The 18,779-nt window shown below is 40.8% G+C and overlaps 1 protein-coding gene across 1 annotated transcript in view; it reads right to left on the reverse strand.

Moving 5' to 3' along the window:
* SMPDL3A (sphingomyelin phosphodiesterase acid like 3A) overlaps positions 1–18,779 on the reverse strand; it is a 34,815-nt gene that overhangs the window by 11,641 nt on the left and 4,395 nt on the right. The window contains exons 2-5 of the mRNA XM_018565776.1: positions 16,122–16,335; positions 10,209–10,353; positions 4,503–4,599; positions 1,154–1,332 (exon numbers count right to left, since the gene is read on the reverse strand). Of these exons, the coding sequence (XP_018421278.1) occupies positions 1,154–1,332; positions 4,503–4,599; positions 10,209–10,353; positions 16,122–16,335 (635 nt within the window). The remainder of the gene's footprint in view (positions 1–1,153; positions 1,333–4,502; positions 4,600–10,208; positions 10,354–16,121; positions 16,336–18,779) is intronic.

Raw genomic sequence — 18,779 nt, forward strand, 5'->3', positions numbered from 1 at the left:
CTTCTGATGTGAATTGAAAGGGCTACTTCCAGTGTGAGATAGGAGACACTGATGTGAATGGAGGGGGTTCCTAATGTAGAGGGGGGCTCCTGATGTAAAGGGGGACTCTAATGTGAAAAGCTGGATTCTGATGTGAAAAGGGGGGAGAGGGGGCTCCTGATTTAAAGGGGGGATCCTGTTGTGAAGGGGGAAACCTACATTTTTTTTATTTTTACATGCCCCCTCCCCGAAATCCATACCACACCCCTCTGTGGGAAAAGGGACTGGTACCGATTTTGAAGGGGTTGCACAATTTTTTTTACTTTTATGTGATTTACCTTTTAGACTGGGGTGGCTAAAGATTTTGCATAATGCCATGACTGAAAAAGTTTGAGAAATGCTGGTCTAGATCACAACACACTCCTCCAAGAGTGAACAGAATTACAGGTAAAACAGTTCCCATTTATGTGTTGCAATTGTGTATTTAGCTGTGCGAGTGAAGATCACATTTATCAAATGTAAAGCATTTTAGTAGGTGAGCATGTTAAAATGCTGGGAGGCAAATCCCGATCCCTGCTATGAGTATGTTAGAGAAATGCCACATGACAGATTTTTATATCAATGATACAACAACGTGTGTGGCATCATCATGCTATGTAGGATCAAAGTGCTACCCAAAAATAAAGATATTAAAGTCATTATGCCAGACATACAAAGGCCACAATTATTGACCTGCTTCTAAAAATGGTAGGTACCTGGTTCTTATGCTGACACTTCAAATTCTGAGTTACTGACCTGGAACAAGTATGCAGATTGAATTATATGTTACATCTGTGATTTCTTGAGCAGAGGAATGAGTGAGAGAGTGAGACGAACTCTTTCCAGAGGATATAGATTCCTTAATGTCTATTCAGCATAAAGCAGCATACAGGAAAGGCAAATCATGTTTCAAGGGAACTATTTCCCAGTGGTCGGATGAAACACAGTAAATCTCGCCATTGCTCTTCTGTAATTCCTAGTACCCTATTTGAAGTGTTTGTGCAAGTTACTGTTTTGGGGAGCTACCATTTTGTTATAGATAGCTGTTTTCTGCCATATTCTTAAAATGAATGCTCTATTAAATGTTATCTTGTTTTATTGCCATTTACAGTATAAACACACAAGGGTCTATTACCTTTTCATTGTTTTGGCGGGAAAATTGTAGCGTCTCTTCCAGCCAAGCAAACTGATCGGCTGGGTCAGTAATGTTAAATGTCTCTTTATTGGGAGAGTAATACAGATTTGTGTTTAAACTGATGATTCTTAGAGGAATACCAGAGGCATTTGTCTTGTAGATCTGAGAATAGTACCCTCCTGTTGATGAGAAAGAAGAGAATGAGGACAATGAAACGGATATTATCTCCACATAGCATTTAGAAACCTCAAAAAATAAGGGCAAATGGGCCTTTTTCAATGTCAGCCAATGAACAAGGTACGGTCACTATACATGGAACCTTTATAGGTGCTTAGTTGATATCACTGGCCTATATAAATTATATGAATGGACATACAAGCACCGTGACTACAAGGTTAATGTAACTGCTAAACCATCATTGCTGGTCCTTTTATAGTTTTTCCTTTATTTAATGGGAAACATAACAAACCCCATAGAAGAGCACATCTTATTGCCCCCAAAGAATGGTGTTTGAGTGCATTTTCACTGGTGCTCATGCTTCAACGTTTGGCAAGTTTTGTCTGTCTGCTTTGTGCTTTTTAATGAACATTGTGTAGCCGCTTCCAACGTGAGTGGAGTGGCTCTTTAAATTTAGTGCTGCTAGCACTGTAATCAGTCTGGCTGATTTGTAGTCTGGTATCATTTAGTTGTTCTAGGTGTTCTAATATAGATTGCACCTGCCTGTAGTGGGGTGTGACCCTGCAACAGATTAAAGCAGCCAATGGGAGAACATTAGGAGTGTTTATACCTCACCAGCCAAGCACTGGGAGTTTCATGACCAGTGGTGCTTCCTGGGAAAGTGCATACATTTTCAGAAATTGCCATGTGCTCTGGGCAGTCAGCCCCTGGGCCTAGCCTGGGGGTGGTATGTACAAGATTGGAGATGCTGACTAGGCCTCAAGCCTGGGGGAGGCCACATGTGGACCCAGGTAGGCTCTGGAACTATCTGGGAAGGAGAACCAGAGGAACCCTATGACTGCCGGAGGTGCCAGGAAGGCCAAGATGGCATGGACCTCAGAAACAAGTCTGGTTTTTCTCCCAGGGAAGATCTCATGCATATCTCCTATTCAGCTGTTGCTCTTCTACACAGTGTCATCCTCTGTGCAACTAAAGTATTCCTGCACTGTAGAAGCTGGAAGGGATTGGTGAGTCGGGAGTCTATTTTTTACAATGGATGTCTGTAGACCTAAACCCTCTCTTCCAGTTTTTGCTGTTCTATATTGAAGCATCTAAAAAGCATTAAAGTGAATGGCGCCAATTTTACTGATTACATCCCACAGCCCCACTAGGGATCCATCTTCGAGTGAAATGTTAGCCCTCCCTGCCTTTGGATGTCCACCACAGGCCTCTGGGGCTCAGGGAAGGGGAGTGGGGGGCAACAGTTGCAATAAAGAAAAAGTCTTCTTTCACGATGTAGTAAAAGCACAAGATAATAAGCTTGATCATGTACAGTACTTACATTTATTCTTATGGATACCTGTAATACATATTTTTGCACATATTTTTGCATATCATCCGCATGTGGACAAGGGGACCCTGGAAAAGCAGCCTCCCAATACTGGGGGCATGTGGCCTGGTCTCCCAGGCCACTGCTCGGATTAGGGGTCTGGTTTGACATTTTAGGGGGACCCCACTTTTTTCTGTTTTTTGGGCATTGAGGTCCCCCTTAAAATTCCCACCAGCCCTAAAGTGCCTGGTATGAGTTGGGAGGGGTACCCCACGCTGTTCAGACCGTTCTCCCCACTTCGGCTGCCTTCAGTTTCTCTACGGGCTATTGTGCGTACAGCAGCCACTCGGTTTGGCTAAACCAAATGCTTCCTGCAGTCGAAGTGAGCCGAAAGTTTAGCCAAGCATTCGGCTACATCCTTCGGCCCTCTAGTGAATGACGCCCAAGTGTTCCTTTTATTACTGAGAACTTAAGCTCCTGGCTATAGAGCAGTAACAGCAGCAGTAAATCCCTCAGGCATACACCACACTTCAGACAAGGTCCTAGATACTCTAAAGCTTTCTGGTTACCTCCATTCTAAAGTCCTCCTTGGTGTTCCTTCCTCAGTATAATAAAACTCTGCCTAGGAAAACCACATCCCACAGGTAGCGGGTGCTTAGGCTCAAACTCTGGCTTGATCAGCTAAGCACATGGTTACCCTCCCAAGGCATCAGTCCTAGGTGGACCCGATATCCATCAGACCTCCTCCCTAGGCTGGATGCCTGGGGCAAAGAGAGCCTCCAGCAGGTTCTCCCAAAAATGTAAACCATCTCCCAACATGCACCACTGGCAATACATTTCCTTATGGCCAGGGAGATATACATATTCATGATTATTGAACCTTCTTGATCTATTGCCATGGACACACCCCAGCAACAGACAAAAGCACAAACGCTAACACTGAGCTTAGGGGCAACCTGTAGAAAACAGAACTATACATTTAGGTGTATAGTTATAGATTAGACCAGGGGTGCCCACAAGGTCGATCGCGATCTACCAGTCGATCGCGTAGCGATCACTGGTAGATCGCCATGTCCTCTCCTCCCGCCACTTCTCTGGATCCCCGCTGCTCTCCCCAGCGGGGGTCCGAGAAGACGTGAATAATGGATTAGACTGATTACAGCCCAGCAAAACTAAATTTAAAAAGGCACTCCTCCTTAGGGCAGGGTGGCTACATAAACATTCTAGGGGAGGGGGTCAGTGCCTAGGCGAGCAGGGTTAGCCATGGCAGCAACAAGCTTGTACATTGTGTTAGCATTTTTCTTTTTTCTTTGCCTCTTCTGTCCACTTTTGGACATTTGTGAGTCAAAATGCCCCTCATAATTCAGGAACTGTAAAGCTATATTTGCTTTTTCTTGTCTGGGGGTCTGTAAATTTAAAATATATAATTGGATATAAAGCAGACAGCATGCAGCCTCTAGTAGCATAATGTATAATTAGTTTTTACTTTAAAGAAAATCACGTGAAACAAGAAACAGAGAATAATATAATTGTGAAGGCCTGCCTGGTACAACATGATGCCTAAATATGGCCCTGGTCTACATTCAGTATTTTGCTTGTACTTCACTATGGCCTATTCTTTATAGATTCCGTATATATAAGTGAGAATCTGTATCTGTACATTTATTTTTACTTGCAACACATGCCCTTTGTGTCGAAGTCAAAACATTAATAAAATTAAGGAAACCAGTATGAGTCAGAGTAACAAATTGTGTAAAATGGGGAATTTTGCGACTTGTATTCTTGTTTCCTCCTTTGGCAAAGTTATGTATTACAGACTCACGATTTGAAACCATCAAATGACCACAAGTAATGTCCTTTTACCTTTCCGGAATGTGGTGAGAGTTTCATCAGACAGCCAGGGTTTCCAGAACTCTGCAACTGCTGTGTAAATTTCACTGCCTGATACAGGCAGCTGATCCTAATAACAAAGGGAAAACACAAGAAAACTCTCATATTTAAATGGAACTTTTATTATCTGTTTGAAATAGAGATACATTAGAACAATTTTATTTATGTGACATTAAAGGGTAACTCGTATGACATAAAACTGCAAAATCAGCACTAACAGCTGACCTTTCAGGTTCTTTGAGCTTCTAAAGCTGGCCATACACCTTACAATTATCTGCAGATTGTCTGTGGTCAGAAGGAAAAGGTGCAACCGATTCCAGCATCTACACTTAACTGTGTGTATGAAGAAATCTCCACCTGGGCCAATCTGTTGCACTTTTTCCATCTGACCACAGAAAATCTGCAGATAATTGTAAGGTGTATGTGCACCTTTAAACTGGAAAAATAAAACTGAACATGATTATTGCATCACTGAGACTAATCATGTGATTATAGAAGAAAGACCCTTCCATCAGAACTCCGGAATTAGGGGTGTAGAGCAGGGGTAGTCAACTTCAGCTGTGTGTAAACTACAAATCTTATGATGCATTGCAAGACCCTGACAGCCAAAGGCATGACTCCTAGAGAGTCATGACGGGATTTGAAGTTTCACCACAGCTGTTTTGTCAAGGTTGCCTACACAGGATGTAGACACTTAGCTCTCTGCTTACATTTATACTGTACTTGTTTCTCCTGCAGAGTGTGCTATAGCAAAAGAATTACAATAAAACAACCATGTCGATAAACAATGTGGATAACAAAGAAAGCAGATAGGGAGCTGTAATAAATGATTACACATATATGACCTGCTACTCATTCCTCCTTTGGGGTCAAAGGACAACGCATCTATTGTCATCTGATGTATACATTTCTGGTACACTAAGAAGTAGTCTTGCCTGTGTGTGAAGCAAAAAAGGTTCATATAGGGAAAAAAGAAAGGGAGATAAGGCAGGGGACCCCTTATAGAACAGTAGATATCAATGCAAATGCAATGAATGCAGTAAAAGAAAATAAGCAGTAAGGAATTAATAAACTTCCATCTGATGAGGCTATAGGGATGCAGGCATCCCAACCTGAAATGATTCATTTCAGGGAGGTGCCCTCTCCTCCATTCTTCCCCCATCCGCTTGGGGGTGGGAGAGGGCACCTCTCTGAAATTACGGCAGATGGCAGAAAGCTAATGCTTAGCTTGCTATCTACAGTTTTTTTTCTTTTTGTATTCTGACTGCTACTATATGTTGCTGTCAATCAGCAGAGGAGAACTTAAGGTCCACCTCTGCTGATTGACAGCTGCAGAGGGTGGGTGCAATAGCCAGCCTGCTATTGGCTACTGCAAATTGAAATAGTAAATAGCAATCTAGCTATTCATTTCCATGCTGTCTTTTTTTTTTACTCTGACGGTGGTCGGCGGCCCCGTTGTCAGAATAAAAACAAAAAACATACAGCAGGGAAAGGTTTATTCTGCTAGATGGAGGAGAGTAAACCTTTCCGGAATAAAATGTTTCTCTTCCGGGTGTCCGGGAGCCACTATCTTATATGTCTGGGGAGATGTCTGGGGATGGCCCAAATCAAATCCAGTTCAGAGGAAGTGAGATATGGTAGGGCAGTACAAAGAAACCAAAAACAAAAACCATGTGTCATGGCAGAGGCAGAGGAGCCAAGGTTTTTTTGAGCCAACTGCAACACAACTGAAATGATGACAGCATGGGGCTAAGCAATACGAAACATGGCTTTACATCACCAGAATTTAACTCACACAGCATCTTGAGAAAAAACAATTCACCAATATGCTGCAGTGAGGTTGATTTGATAAGGGAATTGAAAATGTTCACTTAATTCACTTCAATTCTCCAATCATGTGAAATGCAAATTCCTGTTTATTTATTTAATCTCCACACGACTGGTCCATTTTATAGCGAACACAGCTACAATTTATTGATTGAAGTTTCTCAAATCCTTTCGTAAACCAGCTTCATTACGTTGCAACATCATAGTTGTGTCACCAGAAAATAGAGTGATATAGAAACATTTTCAAATATGAAAATTAACTTTGATCAGCTAAGAAATTGAAGGTGGCAGGTGGACCAGTGTGACCCCTACACATTTTATGGACAGAAATGCTGTGTTGATTATAAAATTTAGCATGAATTGGAATGAGATTGAGGAATGAGAAGTGACAGTGTATATTTGTGCAGTACCTTTAAACCTAAAGTACCTATACAGTCAAAACTGTTCTTTTTCATTTTAGATACAGTGGGGACTGTCTGTTATATTCTGCCTTTTAGGGCTTTGATGAACAGATTTCCCCTCACTTTATGTTCTGGTGAAAATGTTTACCAGACAGGAAGTATAGGAAAATCTCCAACAGGTGAACGGACAGCGATAAAAAATTGACAGGGGTTCTAGCAATCCCCTTCTTAAAGTGACACTAAACTCAGGAGTTAAATCTTAAAAGTGCATTCAAGTACCAAAATTATTATCAAAAATGTATCTTATTTGTGTAGCACTCAGCTGTAGATCCTCAAATCATCTCTGAATTTGTGCTGACACTGTCCTTTCTTCTGGAGGGTGGCTACTTTTGTTCCCCATGGTCCCTGTTTGTGTTGTAAAGTAGCTACCTCTCCGAACTCACTCCCGTGATAGAGTACAATCTCACACGCAGTTTACTTAAGGTGGAGGGTGGCTATGTTTGTTCCTCATGGTCCCTGCATGTGTAGTAGAGTAGCCACCACTCCAAGCTTGCTACCGTGACGGACTACAATCTCTATACAAATAAGTAAACTGCGCGTGAGATTGTAGTCTATCACGGGAGTGAGCTTGGAGAGGTAGCTACTTTACAACACAAACAGGGACCATGGGGAACAAAAGTAGCTACCCTCCAGAATAAATGACAGCGTCAGCATCATCACAAATTCACAGATGATTTGAGGATCTACAGCTGAGTGATACACAAATAGGATACATTTTTGTTAATAGTTAAGGTACTTGAATGCATTTTTAAGATTTAACTCCTGATTTTAGTGTCACTTTAAATAATTTAAAAAAAAATACTTTTACATTACTTTATTATCTGTGTTGTTGATGGAGAGTTCCCTCATTCTCTCTGGTGAAAAGCTTGTAACCAAGATAGTGAACAAGGAAAAAACTCTTTAACAGAGTATGGGACAGCAGTAAAACCTTACAGGGGTTCTTTCTCCATGCAATGCAAAACTATGAAAAAATTATTTCACAGGATGACCACTAATAATAATTTGTTAAAGCATTTACATGAGTTTTCATGTGAGTGAACAGGACACAAAGAAAACAAATGTTTTCTATGTGTTCTTGCAAAGACCTGCATTGATCAAGTACAAAAAAACAAGTCTCTGCACATGGTGAGAAAGAACCCTTAGACAACAGAATGACAGGTAACAATGGGCTGACTAATGGCATGATATATGCATATATAATGGCATATTTTATTGCCTTTAAAATATGTTTTTAAGGGATAGCAATTGCCTTGCACCTTTAAGTCATAAAATGTGTTACCATAATACATACGAGTAAAAATTAACATAACCAAGGCAAAGTCAGAGCTGTCATTAAAGTTCTGTCAACCTAAAATATAACTTATTGCACAATATCAGACTAGGGAGAGAACAGGATGAACATGATTCAGCCTTGCTGAATAATTTAAAATTCAACTGATCTTCCATGTTCCTTTCCCCCAGGATCTCATTAGTAACTTGCAGCAATGTGTACAGAACAATTACTTTCCATGCTGCTGGGAACAGCAAAGCAAATTAAGTAAAGGGAAGAGAGCAGAGGAGCCCTTAAAGGAGAACTATGAAGTGAGTGATTTTCACTCAACCTCATAGTTCGAGCCGACGTGTGACAATGAAACTGTCACACGTCGGCTCAATAGATCGGGAAGTGAGCGAACGCATACCGTCGCTCGCTCACTTCTCGTTCATGTCCCTGCAGAGAGCCGTGACTGCCAATCACGGCTCCCTGCAGGGATTCCCCCCTCCCCACTCCGATCCACCAGCACTGACTTCACTACAGGGGGCGGGTACAGCTGACTCTGCCTCTAGATAGGCAAAGCCAGCTGTCAGTCACGCAGCTGGGTGGATCTCGACAGTAATGTCGGGATCCGTCCCGGCTGCGGCGGTCTCAGACGGTCTTGACTGTTATAATAGAGCCCTCCTGTCTGCAATTTTTTTGATTCAGACCACAGTTGTGGTTTAATGAGAGAGCAGCAAATGGCAGACACCTGCTGGTGGTAGATTGATAGACAGGGTAAGGTGTCGCAAACATCAATGTGCTTGAGTGTAGCATAATGTGAATTTGCAAAAAAACAAAACCAAATTCAAGAGCTCTGCTGTAGTATTTTATCAACGCTTTTTTGTACACCAGAGAGATAGCCAGAGAGAGAGAGAGCCAGCTGCAGCTTAGGGAGTTTCAAGGGGCTGCATAATACATCAGGCTATGTACATAGTCTTGTGTGGTTACTTTCATAATCACTTACAGATAAATATTCTCCTACACAATAGAATGCAAGGCCTATATGACCTCTTATTTTACAAACCTGCATTATCCTATTTCATGATTCAGAACGTTATAAGCATGTTATAGTACATAAATAATATAATAAAATGGTTTATAAAAAAACATACATTACCAACTGTAAGAAACCTTTCAAACCAAATTAGAAAATTAGAATTATAATAAAGGTTTTGCCTTCAGCTTATAAAATGACTTTTTACAGTAGGAACGGTTAATTGTGGAATGCCCTACTGCATAAGGTAAAAGTGACAAAATTAATAATAATTCAAAATGGACAGGGAGATTTCACTACAGCTAACAGGGTCCAAAGTTGCAAATAACTAAAAGGGATCTAGAGAACTGGTTTAGCTGCCCCTGGGGATATGTTTTTTTTCCCCACCTGTGTTTCAAAATTGGCCACTGTTGCTTGGGGAGGTGGGTTGTATAGCCTTATAGTACCAAAACTGCAGGGGATGTGTGAATCTGAAGAACTGTAACTATTGTCAAAAGAGTCTTGGGATGAATATAACTATTATTTATAGTGAAAGTGCAGTTATATTTTAAATTATGCTCTTAAATCCCATGTATGAGGTTTTTAAATGTCCCACTGCAGGTGTAAAGAAAAAAAGATAGGTCTCGCTGAACCACTTACCAATTTGGAGCTGTCCACCACAGTACTCTCTTTTCGCCAAAAAATGTTCTCAGCATTCCAGATTTAAATGCACCCAGCGTTATTCAACCCCCAAAAGATCGAAGACAGATTGTGAGTGTAGGTCATCACCACATCATTCTGCAATGTCTGTGTAATGGTGCAGAGAACGGTGCTGCCATCATAACGTCAGCCCCCTTTTCTGCATTATAGAGGACTGCCCACCATGGGTGAACACTGCAGAGGAAGAGTGAAGTGAGGTAAAATGAAAACTGCGGTATCACATAACAGATGTGGGCTTTAACCTTCCCAACTGCAGTTACTGACAAACTGAAGACCAATAATTACTATTTTACTGATGTCATATATGTAAGTTATAATGTATGTTATAATTGAATCTGGGAAGATAAAATATTTACAAGGTGTAAGAATTAAACTGCCATTACATTTCATAAGGGAGAACATACCTGTGGCCAGTAGTCATGGTTCCCAAGTGCAGGAAATACAAGCATGTCGGGTAAGAGTGTACGAATGGTAGTGGTCATGTTTTTAATGACGTCTATCACTATTTTTGTAGACAGCTCATTTACGGGAACATGAGGGGGACTATCTCTGTAGAAAAAAAAATAGAACAAGAAATAAGTTACATATTCAGTTTTTGGCTAGGCATGTGCAAATCGATTCACAATTCAGGTAAAACGGGTGAAATGCAAATTTGTGCAATTTGCCTAAATGTATTGACGTAGACTTGTGAAGTCTGCCAAGAATTTCACAATTTGTCAATCATGATGCTCTAAATTGTGTGATTCTCTGCAGATCAGGAAGATGTGTGTGTAAAAATTCACATGAAAAGTTTTCAAATTTCCCCCTTTGGCTACATGAGGTATACTGTGTTTGAACAAACAATATTTCTTTCTCAGCCTTTAAGGGACACAAACCAATCTGAGTATACTGCCACCAAAGGAGGATTTAGACACTGGCAAACAAAATACAGTGACCTGTCTGGTAATATAGCCCATCACACTCCCACCATGCCTCAGTTTTTTGCTAGTGCCCTATGAAGATGGACAATTTTGTCTTCTGAGAAAAGTTTAACCATTTTTGTTAGCCTTTTTTTTTTTTCCTCCTAGACTTGACATGCAGCGACACTGGAACATTGTCCCCCGCTTGAGTCCCTATTTGTTCATAGTCTTGCTCTTGGCACTACTTTCTTCCAAAATTGAGGCTTTCTGGGCTCAGATCGGGGTTATGCCAAGGTTGGAACCCTATGTTCCTCAATGAACGCCAAGAAAAGGATTTTACAGTGAATAGAGAAATTCTATTTTTAGTAACACAAATAAGTGAGATTGCTGGATACTTTAGAGAAAAATTATTTCAACATACTTTTGGCAGCCTGTAATTAGTTTATGTTTAGAATATCTATGTAGCATAAGATATGAGGAAGCAAATAGTGTTTATGTAGCTCTGATATATGACTGATAATACCTGTTCTCTAAAAATATATTGCTAGCAGTTGCCAATCTGCTAGAGACGAGATCTAGGGTGAAGGTGACACAGCAAGAATCAATTGTGAATATGCTTATTGTTTGGCTTGTTATTTACATGTGAACAGAATTGTCTCTAGACTGTGTCAAGCTTAAAGAATATAAATGCAATGTTCATTGAGGCAGTGGACAGGCATATGGACATTTAGTAGTTTTTCAAATATCCCAAAAGGATAAAAGAGTTTCCTGCTTTGCATATATAATTAGAGCATTGAAAGCAATTATGTCTATAAGGTCATTTAATGTATTAATAAATATTATAATATGAAATAAAGATAATACACAATGTCCCAATTTGGTGGGTTTAGAGGTTTTACAGCCAGCAGATAAGATTTAATTGATTGACTACTTTAAAAAATAAACACTGTTACATGCACTTTAAGCATCTTGTTATTTTATAATGATATAAGGTATACACCTATAATTATGGGTTAACCTTTTTAGGAGCTAATATAGACATATTCTCATTATAATTCACATGAGGGCAGCTCAGGTACCTATAAGTATATTATCGTTGAAATAGGAAAAAGTGTGTATACAATGTATGAGAATATTTCTGTGCACCTTGGTAATGTTTTTAATTCTCCTGAATAGAATCAGATTTGTCTAATATGTAGAAGAACACAAATATGGGTTCCAGATAATCTCATTGTTTGATTATATGTTTCTCTATAGTTTAGACAAGTCTGCATCTGTATATTTATCAATAAAAAAGAAATGATAACCTTATTTAATTTAATAATAATTAAAAAAAAAAACAGATTACCTTATTTGCAGATCTATGCACTTAAAGGAGAGCTATGAGGTGAGTGATTTCCGCTGATCCTCATAGTTAGAGCCGACCTGTGACAAAGAAGCTGTCACTGGTTGGCTCTATTGATTGGGAAATGAGCAATAGCCTGCTATATCTGAGGTCTGGGTCACGGGAGGAGGTTAGTATATGTCCTCCCGTGACCCTCAAGAGAACTATGGGGAAAAACACTTAACCCATAGTTCTCTTTTAACTCTAGTTATGGATGCTAAGGATAGCTTTGGCTAAACCTACTTATGCATACTATAAGGTAATTGAACATGCAGGAACACAAAAGATCCCCATGAAGGAGTGTTTCCTGTACAACAGGTGTTTCCACAAATATTCACATTTGGATTGGCTAAATGTACATATTATGCTTATGGGAGAGGGAGGGCAAAACTGTCAGTTTATTTTGGGGGAGAATAGTAATGCCCCGCCAGGAAAATCCAATGTGGCCAGATTTTTCAGTAATCTCTGTGGACTGCAAAACACCAATTCCAATAAGTTATGGAAACATGTAAAGGGGGAGGTATTTTTTAGAGTCCAAAATGTTTTTTTTCCTAGAGCGGCAACGTTGTTCCTGAATAGGTATAGTATGCTGAGTGAGCATTGTTAACATAGCATAGGAGGTGTGTAACTAGCAGAAAAAAGGAAAAATCGCAAAAGGAAATGTAGATTGCCATTGCTGACATGTTCCGAAACTGCTAGTTACCCTGCCGCCCCAATGATGCTTTGTCTTTAATACTTTGAGTTACTGGTTTTGAACAAATATAGATGCACTATAATTGTGACACTCATTTGCTAAATGCTTGTTCCTGGTGTGTGACTCAGTTTTGAAGTCAGGCACAGCCAGTCAACTAGCATTTGTTTAGAGGAACTCATGGAATAACAGCCCCCGTAGTCTAGTATCATTTAAAATCTGGGTTACAGAGCACAGCTGTAGCCAGGATTTGCCAATATGTGTACTGTACTCAGAAGGAAGCTGTAATTAGGATAGAGTTTGCAATCTAACCACAATAATTTCAGTTGCCTCTTTTATAAAGACTCATTTTACAGAACAATTGGTATTTAGTGTTTAAACAGGGTTGAAATGTACTTCGTTGACAAGAGACAGATTTATTTTCGGCCTTGCATCTGCTATGCCACGTGTAACAAGTCAATATTCACCATTTCACTGCCAGACCAATTTATCTATTTTTCAAATACATGCTATTATGCACATTATAAACTTAAAAATGGCAGCCCAAAACAGAGGACCTGTTAAGTTTTTTTTGTATGGCACAATCGGTGTGCAAATGTTTATGAAATCTATATTTTTACATCTAAACATTTTCTAGTGCACACAAACACAATCCCTGGAATTCGCTTTTTAGAATTCCGTGGTGACAATTGACAAATGTTGATGCTTACCCCAGATTCATGAACCTTTTGGAAACAGCACAAGCATCAGAGGCAGACTGAGGCCAACGTGTCTATACTGAACATTCTGTCCACAATACAGCTCAGTAACATTGAACCTGATCAAATCAGAGGCTTAGCTTTACTGAAATCTCTGACTGACCACTGCAACTGTCACACATGGAGGCACAGCGGCCAACTACTTTTGTTGAGGGTAAGAGGAGCATGATGAGGAACTCTATAAGACTAGTCAGAGGCTTAGCATTACTGAAATCTCTGACTGGCCACTGCAACTGTCACACATGGAGGCACAGCGGCCGACTACTTTTGTTGTGGGTAAGAGGAGCATGATGAGGAAATCTATAAGACTAGTTCCCCATCAAGTCCACCTTCCTTATGAGTGACAGCAAACAGTGGGCAGATTCCATAGCCAATAAAAAGCCTGCTATTGACTATGGAATCCGCCCACTGTTTGCTGTCAATCAGTTGCGGAGTAGACCTGATGGGGAACTATTCTTTCTGCATCGCCATCAAGCTCTGGCCACTGTCAGCATCACTGGTTGTTAAGTGGGCCATATTTGGGTAATGATGTCAGCCAGCATCTCAAACCCATTTGTTTACATTCGGCTGAGGAATCTCCTAGCCAGCAGCTGAATGGGGTAGAATGGGTCATTGGATGCTAGGACGCCGGCAGCCTCGTGTCCTAGAAACCAATTAACCATATACAGGGAGCTGTCACATTCATGACAGCTTTTCAGCACATACATGACTATTCTGAGCACTGGCATCTCTCTGTACACCACATCAGAGTTGGTCTTAACCACTTGACGTCCGCGGTGTTAAACCCCCTTCCCATCCAGGCCATTTTTCAGTATTCAGCACTGCGGTACTTTGACTGACGTTTATTCTGTCATACAACGCTGTACCTAAATTAATTTTATACAATTTTTTGGGGACAGATAGAGCTTTCTTTCGATGGTATTTAATCGCCACTGGGGTTTTATTTTTTAATATATTAAGGAAAAATTATCGAAAACAGTTTCCCCTATAATAAATGATAAAACATTTATTATTACCCAATTTTTTGGTAAAATATAAGAGACAGGTAAGTCCATCTTCACTGCAGCTGTGTACTTTGTCACCCCGGCGTCTCCACTGCTCTCCAGTCCCCCCGTCCAGGACAACACATTGCTCCACCGCTCTACAGCACCTGCCACCAGAGGACACCTGTGCCATCAATCATCCTGAGGACCACCCCACGGCCCACCGCCCAGGCACGACACTGGCCGCACCGTCATCGCTGAGAGCCGTTCTCCATTATCTCCACGGCGAGTTACAGAAATCCACCCCTTCTTCACCCACCATTGTATACTTCACCTCCTCGCTTTTGTGTCTTCATCTGCCTTATTGGTTTCAACCACCACACCACCCCGCAAAAGAGGGACCGTTCCCACTACTGCTTCACTCCATCCGCTTCACCTCAACCCGACGGTTACAAGCGAATGCTCACCCAGCCATAGGTGAGTACATCACTTACGCTCACACCCTGCTCTACCACATTTATTGCGCCAGGTAGTGGCGCTTCCGTCTCCAATTTTTTGTTTCCCTACAGTAACAATGTTTGTACATGTTCCTGACACAGCTCAGAAGGAGGATGCACCCAGGACAGACCTGGGAGTCTGCAGTGTTTAAACTATCACTTACATTTTGCTTTGTTTCGCAAAGATTGGAATTGCTAGGGGGGCGTGGCCTGGACATGGCGCCGAGCAGAAGCTAATCGCCAGAGCTCTGCAGACCCGGGAGAGATTGGAATTGCTAAACATTTGTAAACAATCTGAAGGACCGTTCACCCTCCAAATATATGTGAAGAGTCACTATGTGAGAATATAGGCAAATTTTTTCTTTACAAGTGGAATTAATTTTCGATTGTTTTCTTGTAAGATCGCATTATGGCCACTACACGGAGCTAAATGAGCATAGGAAATAGGGAATTATTTTATATGATTCTCAGCACCATCTAGTGGCCATAATTTAATATTACATAAGAAGTTGGAAAATAAATTCCCTGGTAAAGAAACAACTAAAGAACATTTGCTTTGGCATATATCCACACATAATGAACGTTCAAAGCAGCTCTGTGAATAATCTATACATAATTTATACATAGAGCACTCAGTGCTTAGAGAGGGTTGAAATGTGTTCTGATAGTGCTCAGACTATTTGTTTTCTGTTTGTTACACCATTTGCTTTAAGCTATAAGTGTTAAGCTGTTAAGTTGTAAAAACCTTACAATAAATCACAGACAGAGAACTGGACTTTGCCTTTTTTGCTGACAACAGTGTATCTTATGTGCATTAAACATGGTACTTCAGCTTTCTATTTGATGCTAACCTCCTACAATATAAAATATTCACATGCAAGCTTTTACTTTTTATTAAACGGGAAATAAAAATTAATGCTATTCAGTTTTTCCTTATTTTGAATATAATAAAGAAAGAATAGATGGATAAAACACTGTAGATCCCCTTATTATCTTTCAAATTCTATAATAAATAACATCTGGAATTGAATCATTCACTACGGCTAATAATGCTTCTCTTTGCTAACGTTTTAATTAAACCATATAAAAGTTATAGATACATTACCCAGTCCATATCATAAAGTCGACTTTTTGCTCTGAATCTTTTATGTACTGAATTGCTGATAAAATAAGCCCATATGGGGAATCACATAGAAAGTCTCCAAAGATTCCAGGGTGTGAGGCATTGGCACCCTTAGAGGACAAACACACTTTAGTGTGATCATCAGTGAGGTGATAGGAGAAATCCAGGTGTAGGTCTGAAATATGCCAAAACTGTCCTAGATGTAAAAGAAAAGAGGAAAATGTTAAAACGATTTGACTTCATCAGGCTAAGAAAAGTTTATCATTATCTCTGATGGGTTTATCCAATCTAAATTCATATAATTTTTTTTGATCTGTATAGCGTGTAATGAACAGATGAACTCGGCAAAAGTAACACTTGTATCCACCATCTCTATCTGTTTACAATATCTATAGTAAATTAATGGTTCACTGCAGTTGTGGACAAAACTCAATGCCCTCCTAATCCAGTGTGATCCAGGTGGTCAATCATTAGGTGCTGACCACTACTAAACCACGGACCCAGGAATGGAGATTGCTTTCCTCCTAATTCTCTTTAAAATCTCTCGATTCCAGGATCCCAACTATAATCCGGAAAACCTGAAAGAAACTGAAAATGCAAGCTTCTTCCCTGCAAAACTATTCACATTCTGGAACCTCTCAGCCCCTCTGGCTGAGAGTCCTGGGTGACCGTGTTGCCAAATCACACCATGGCATTGTCACGCACTGCCACACCAGGTTAAGAGTTACCCCTGTACACACTGTTACAAACAGTCCCACTTGATCCAGGGCAGCATCTTGAATGGGGTTTACCTGCCATCTAGACTACGTAGGTTTATTTGATAAAACTGGTGGTAGCATTAAGGCTGAGTAGTAGAATGTAGGGGGTTACTTCCAGTCTATACCCTTCTTTACTTGGGGCTAATTAAAGACTTGTCTGGTATAAGTCGGTAGTAGTGTAAGGAGAGACTGCATGCAGTCTATGCTGAAACAGGCTGTGATTGTAAACATAACCACAAAGTGTCTTTAATAGCCAGAAACACTTCTATGATTCATACATCAGTGAGAAATAATCCCTTAAACACACTCTGGTGTGACAAGTGCCTTTCTGCAAACTCCATTTGAAGCCGAACTCTTACAAGACATCCCTAAACACATTGAAGTATGGATAGATATGTTGTTCCACTAAAGAAAGAAGACCAAGAAAATTTCAAATAGTTTGCCCAAGCTAGTAAATTTGTTAGCAGGTTATGTCTAACTGGTGGCCATACAAAGCCTATATATATACAGTGAAAAACAATATTGTGCCGAGCTAATAATCATACATATCTAATACATTGAAACATATATAAATGAGTCACATATATGAGCCTTCAAACAAATGAGGCATAAGAAATATCTACACAAATACAAAAAAGCAATATAGGCAAAAAGGCGTTGTTTTTTTCCTTGGGACTTTTTTGCCTATATTGCTTTTTTGTATTTGTGTAGATATTTCTTATGCCTCATTTGTTTGAAGGCTCATATATGTGACTCATTTATATATGTTTCAATTTATTAGATATGTATGATTAACAAACGCCCATAGGCGACGATTAAAACGCTTTTAAAACGCTTTCAGTGATTAATGGCCCTAGAATTATTGCTCTCACTCCGACGTTTGTGGCGATATATAACATGTGCGGCACAAACAGACCTTAGGCATCCCGGATCTCTTCAACTGTCCCTCACCCCTTCCAGCAGGGGTGCAGTAATGAAGCAGGGAGCCTGGTTATGGTCATTTGACCACCCACCCAGCTTTCTAATTGGATGGGAAGCTACAGCCACACTCCATTGCAGCTTCCCAGGCACCGAGGACTGTTATGTGGGGAATCTAAATGGCAAGTGCTGCTGTGCTCTGTATCACTGAACCAGTCAAACAGAGGGATCTTTGTGATCTCTCCATCATCTCAGTGACTAAAAAAATAAATTGATTTATTGTGACTATCAGTGACTAAAAAAAAATAATTGATGAGACAAATCCTTTTCAGAAAAGGAAATGAAACATTGTAAGACTGTCAGACACTGCAGACATTTAACAGGGCATAATCACACAGTGAGAACATGATGCTGGGGTGCTAAGAGACAAGGGCATGCCACAGGAGAGAGCCAAATACTGGATACACAGTACTTGGAGCTGATAAAGAACACTGCCATTACAAGCACCTTTACAAGTCAAGGCTCTCGATGCTAACTGTTGGAGCCTGAGGGCCACACAACAAATACCAAAGGCAGGCATGCAGCCCTGAGGTCACGAGGGGTCTAGGTGATAACCTAGGTATATACCTAGGGGGAATTGTGATTGCTGTCTATCAATGGTCGTCCGGGAGGGGGGGTTCTGTCAGTGAATGGTCGTACTGAGTGGATGCAGCGTCTCTTTCCGGCGTCCATCCTACCTCACTGATGTCTGATATCACTGGTTGTCAGGAGTTGGGTGGGATGACAGCCAGAGCTTCCCGCTCAGCTCCTGGCAACCAGTGACCTCAGTTAGTTGGCCTCAAAGCCAGACAGAGCGTCACAGGCAGTGGCGGAACTACCGCCGGTGCGAGCGCACCGGGGCCTCAACCTGGGGGGGGGGCAGCCAGGGCCGCCGTCTGGGGGGTACGGCTGATCCTGACGCAAG

This window comes from Nanorana parkeri, unplaced genomic scaffold (assembly GCF_000935625.1).
Source record: "Nanorana parkeri isolate BGI_ZX_2015 unplaced genomic scaffold, ASM93562v1 scaffold886, whole genome shotgun sequence".
Lineage (NCBI taxonomy): Eukaryota > Metazoa > Chordata > Amphibia > Anura > Dicroglossidae > Nanorana > Nanorana parkeri.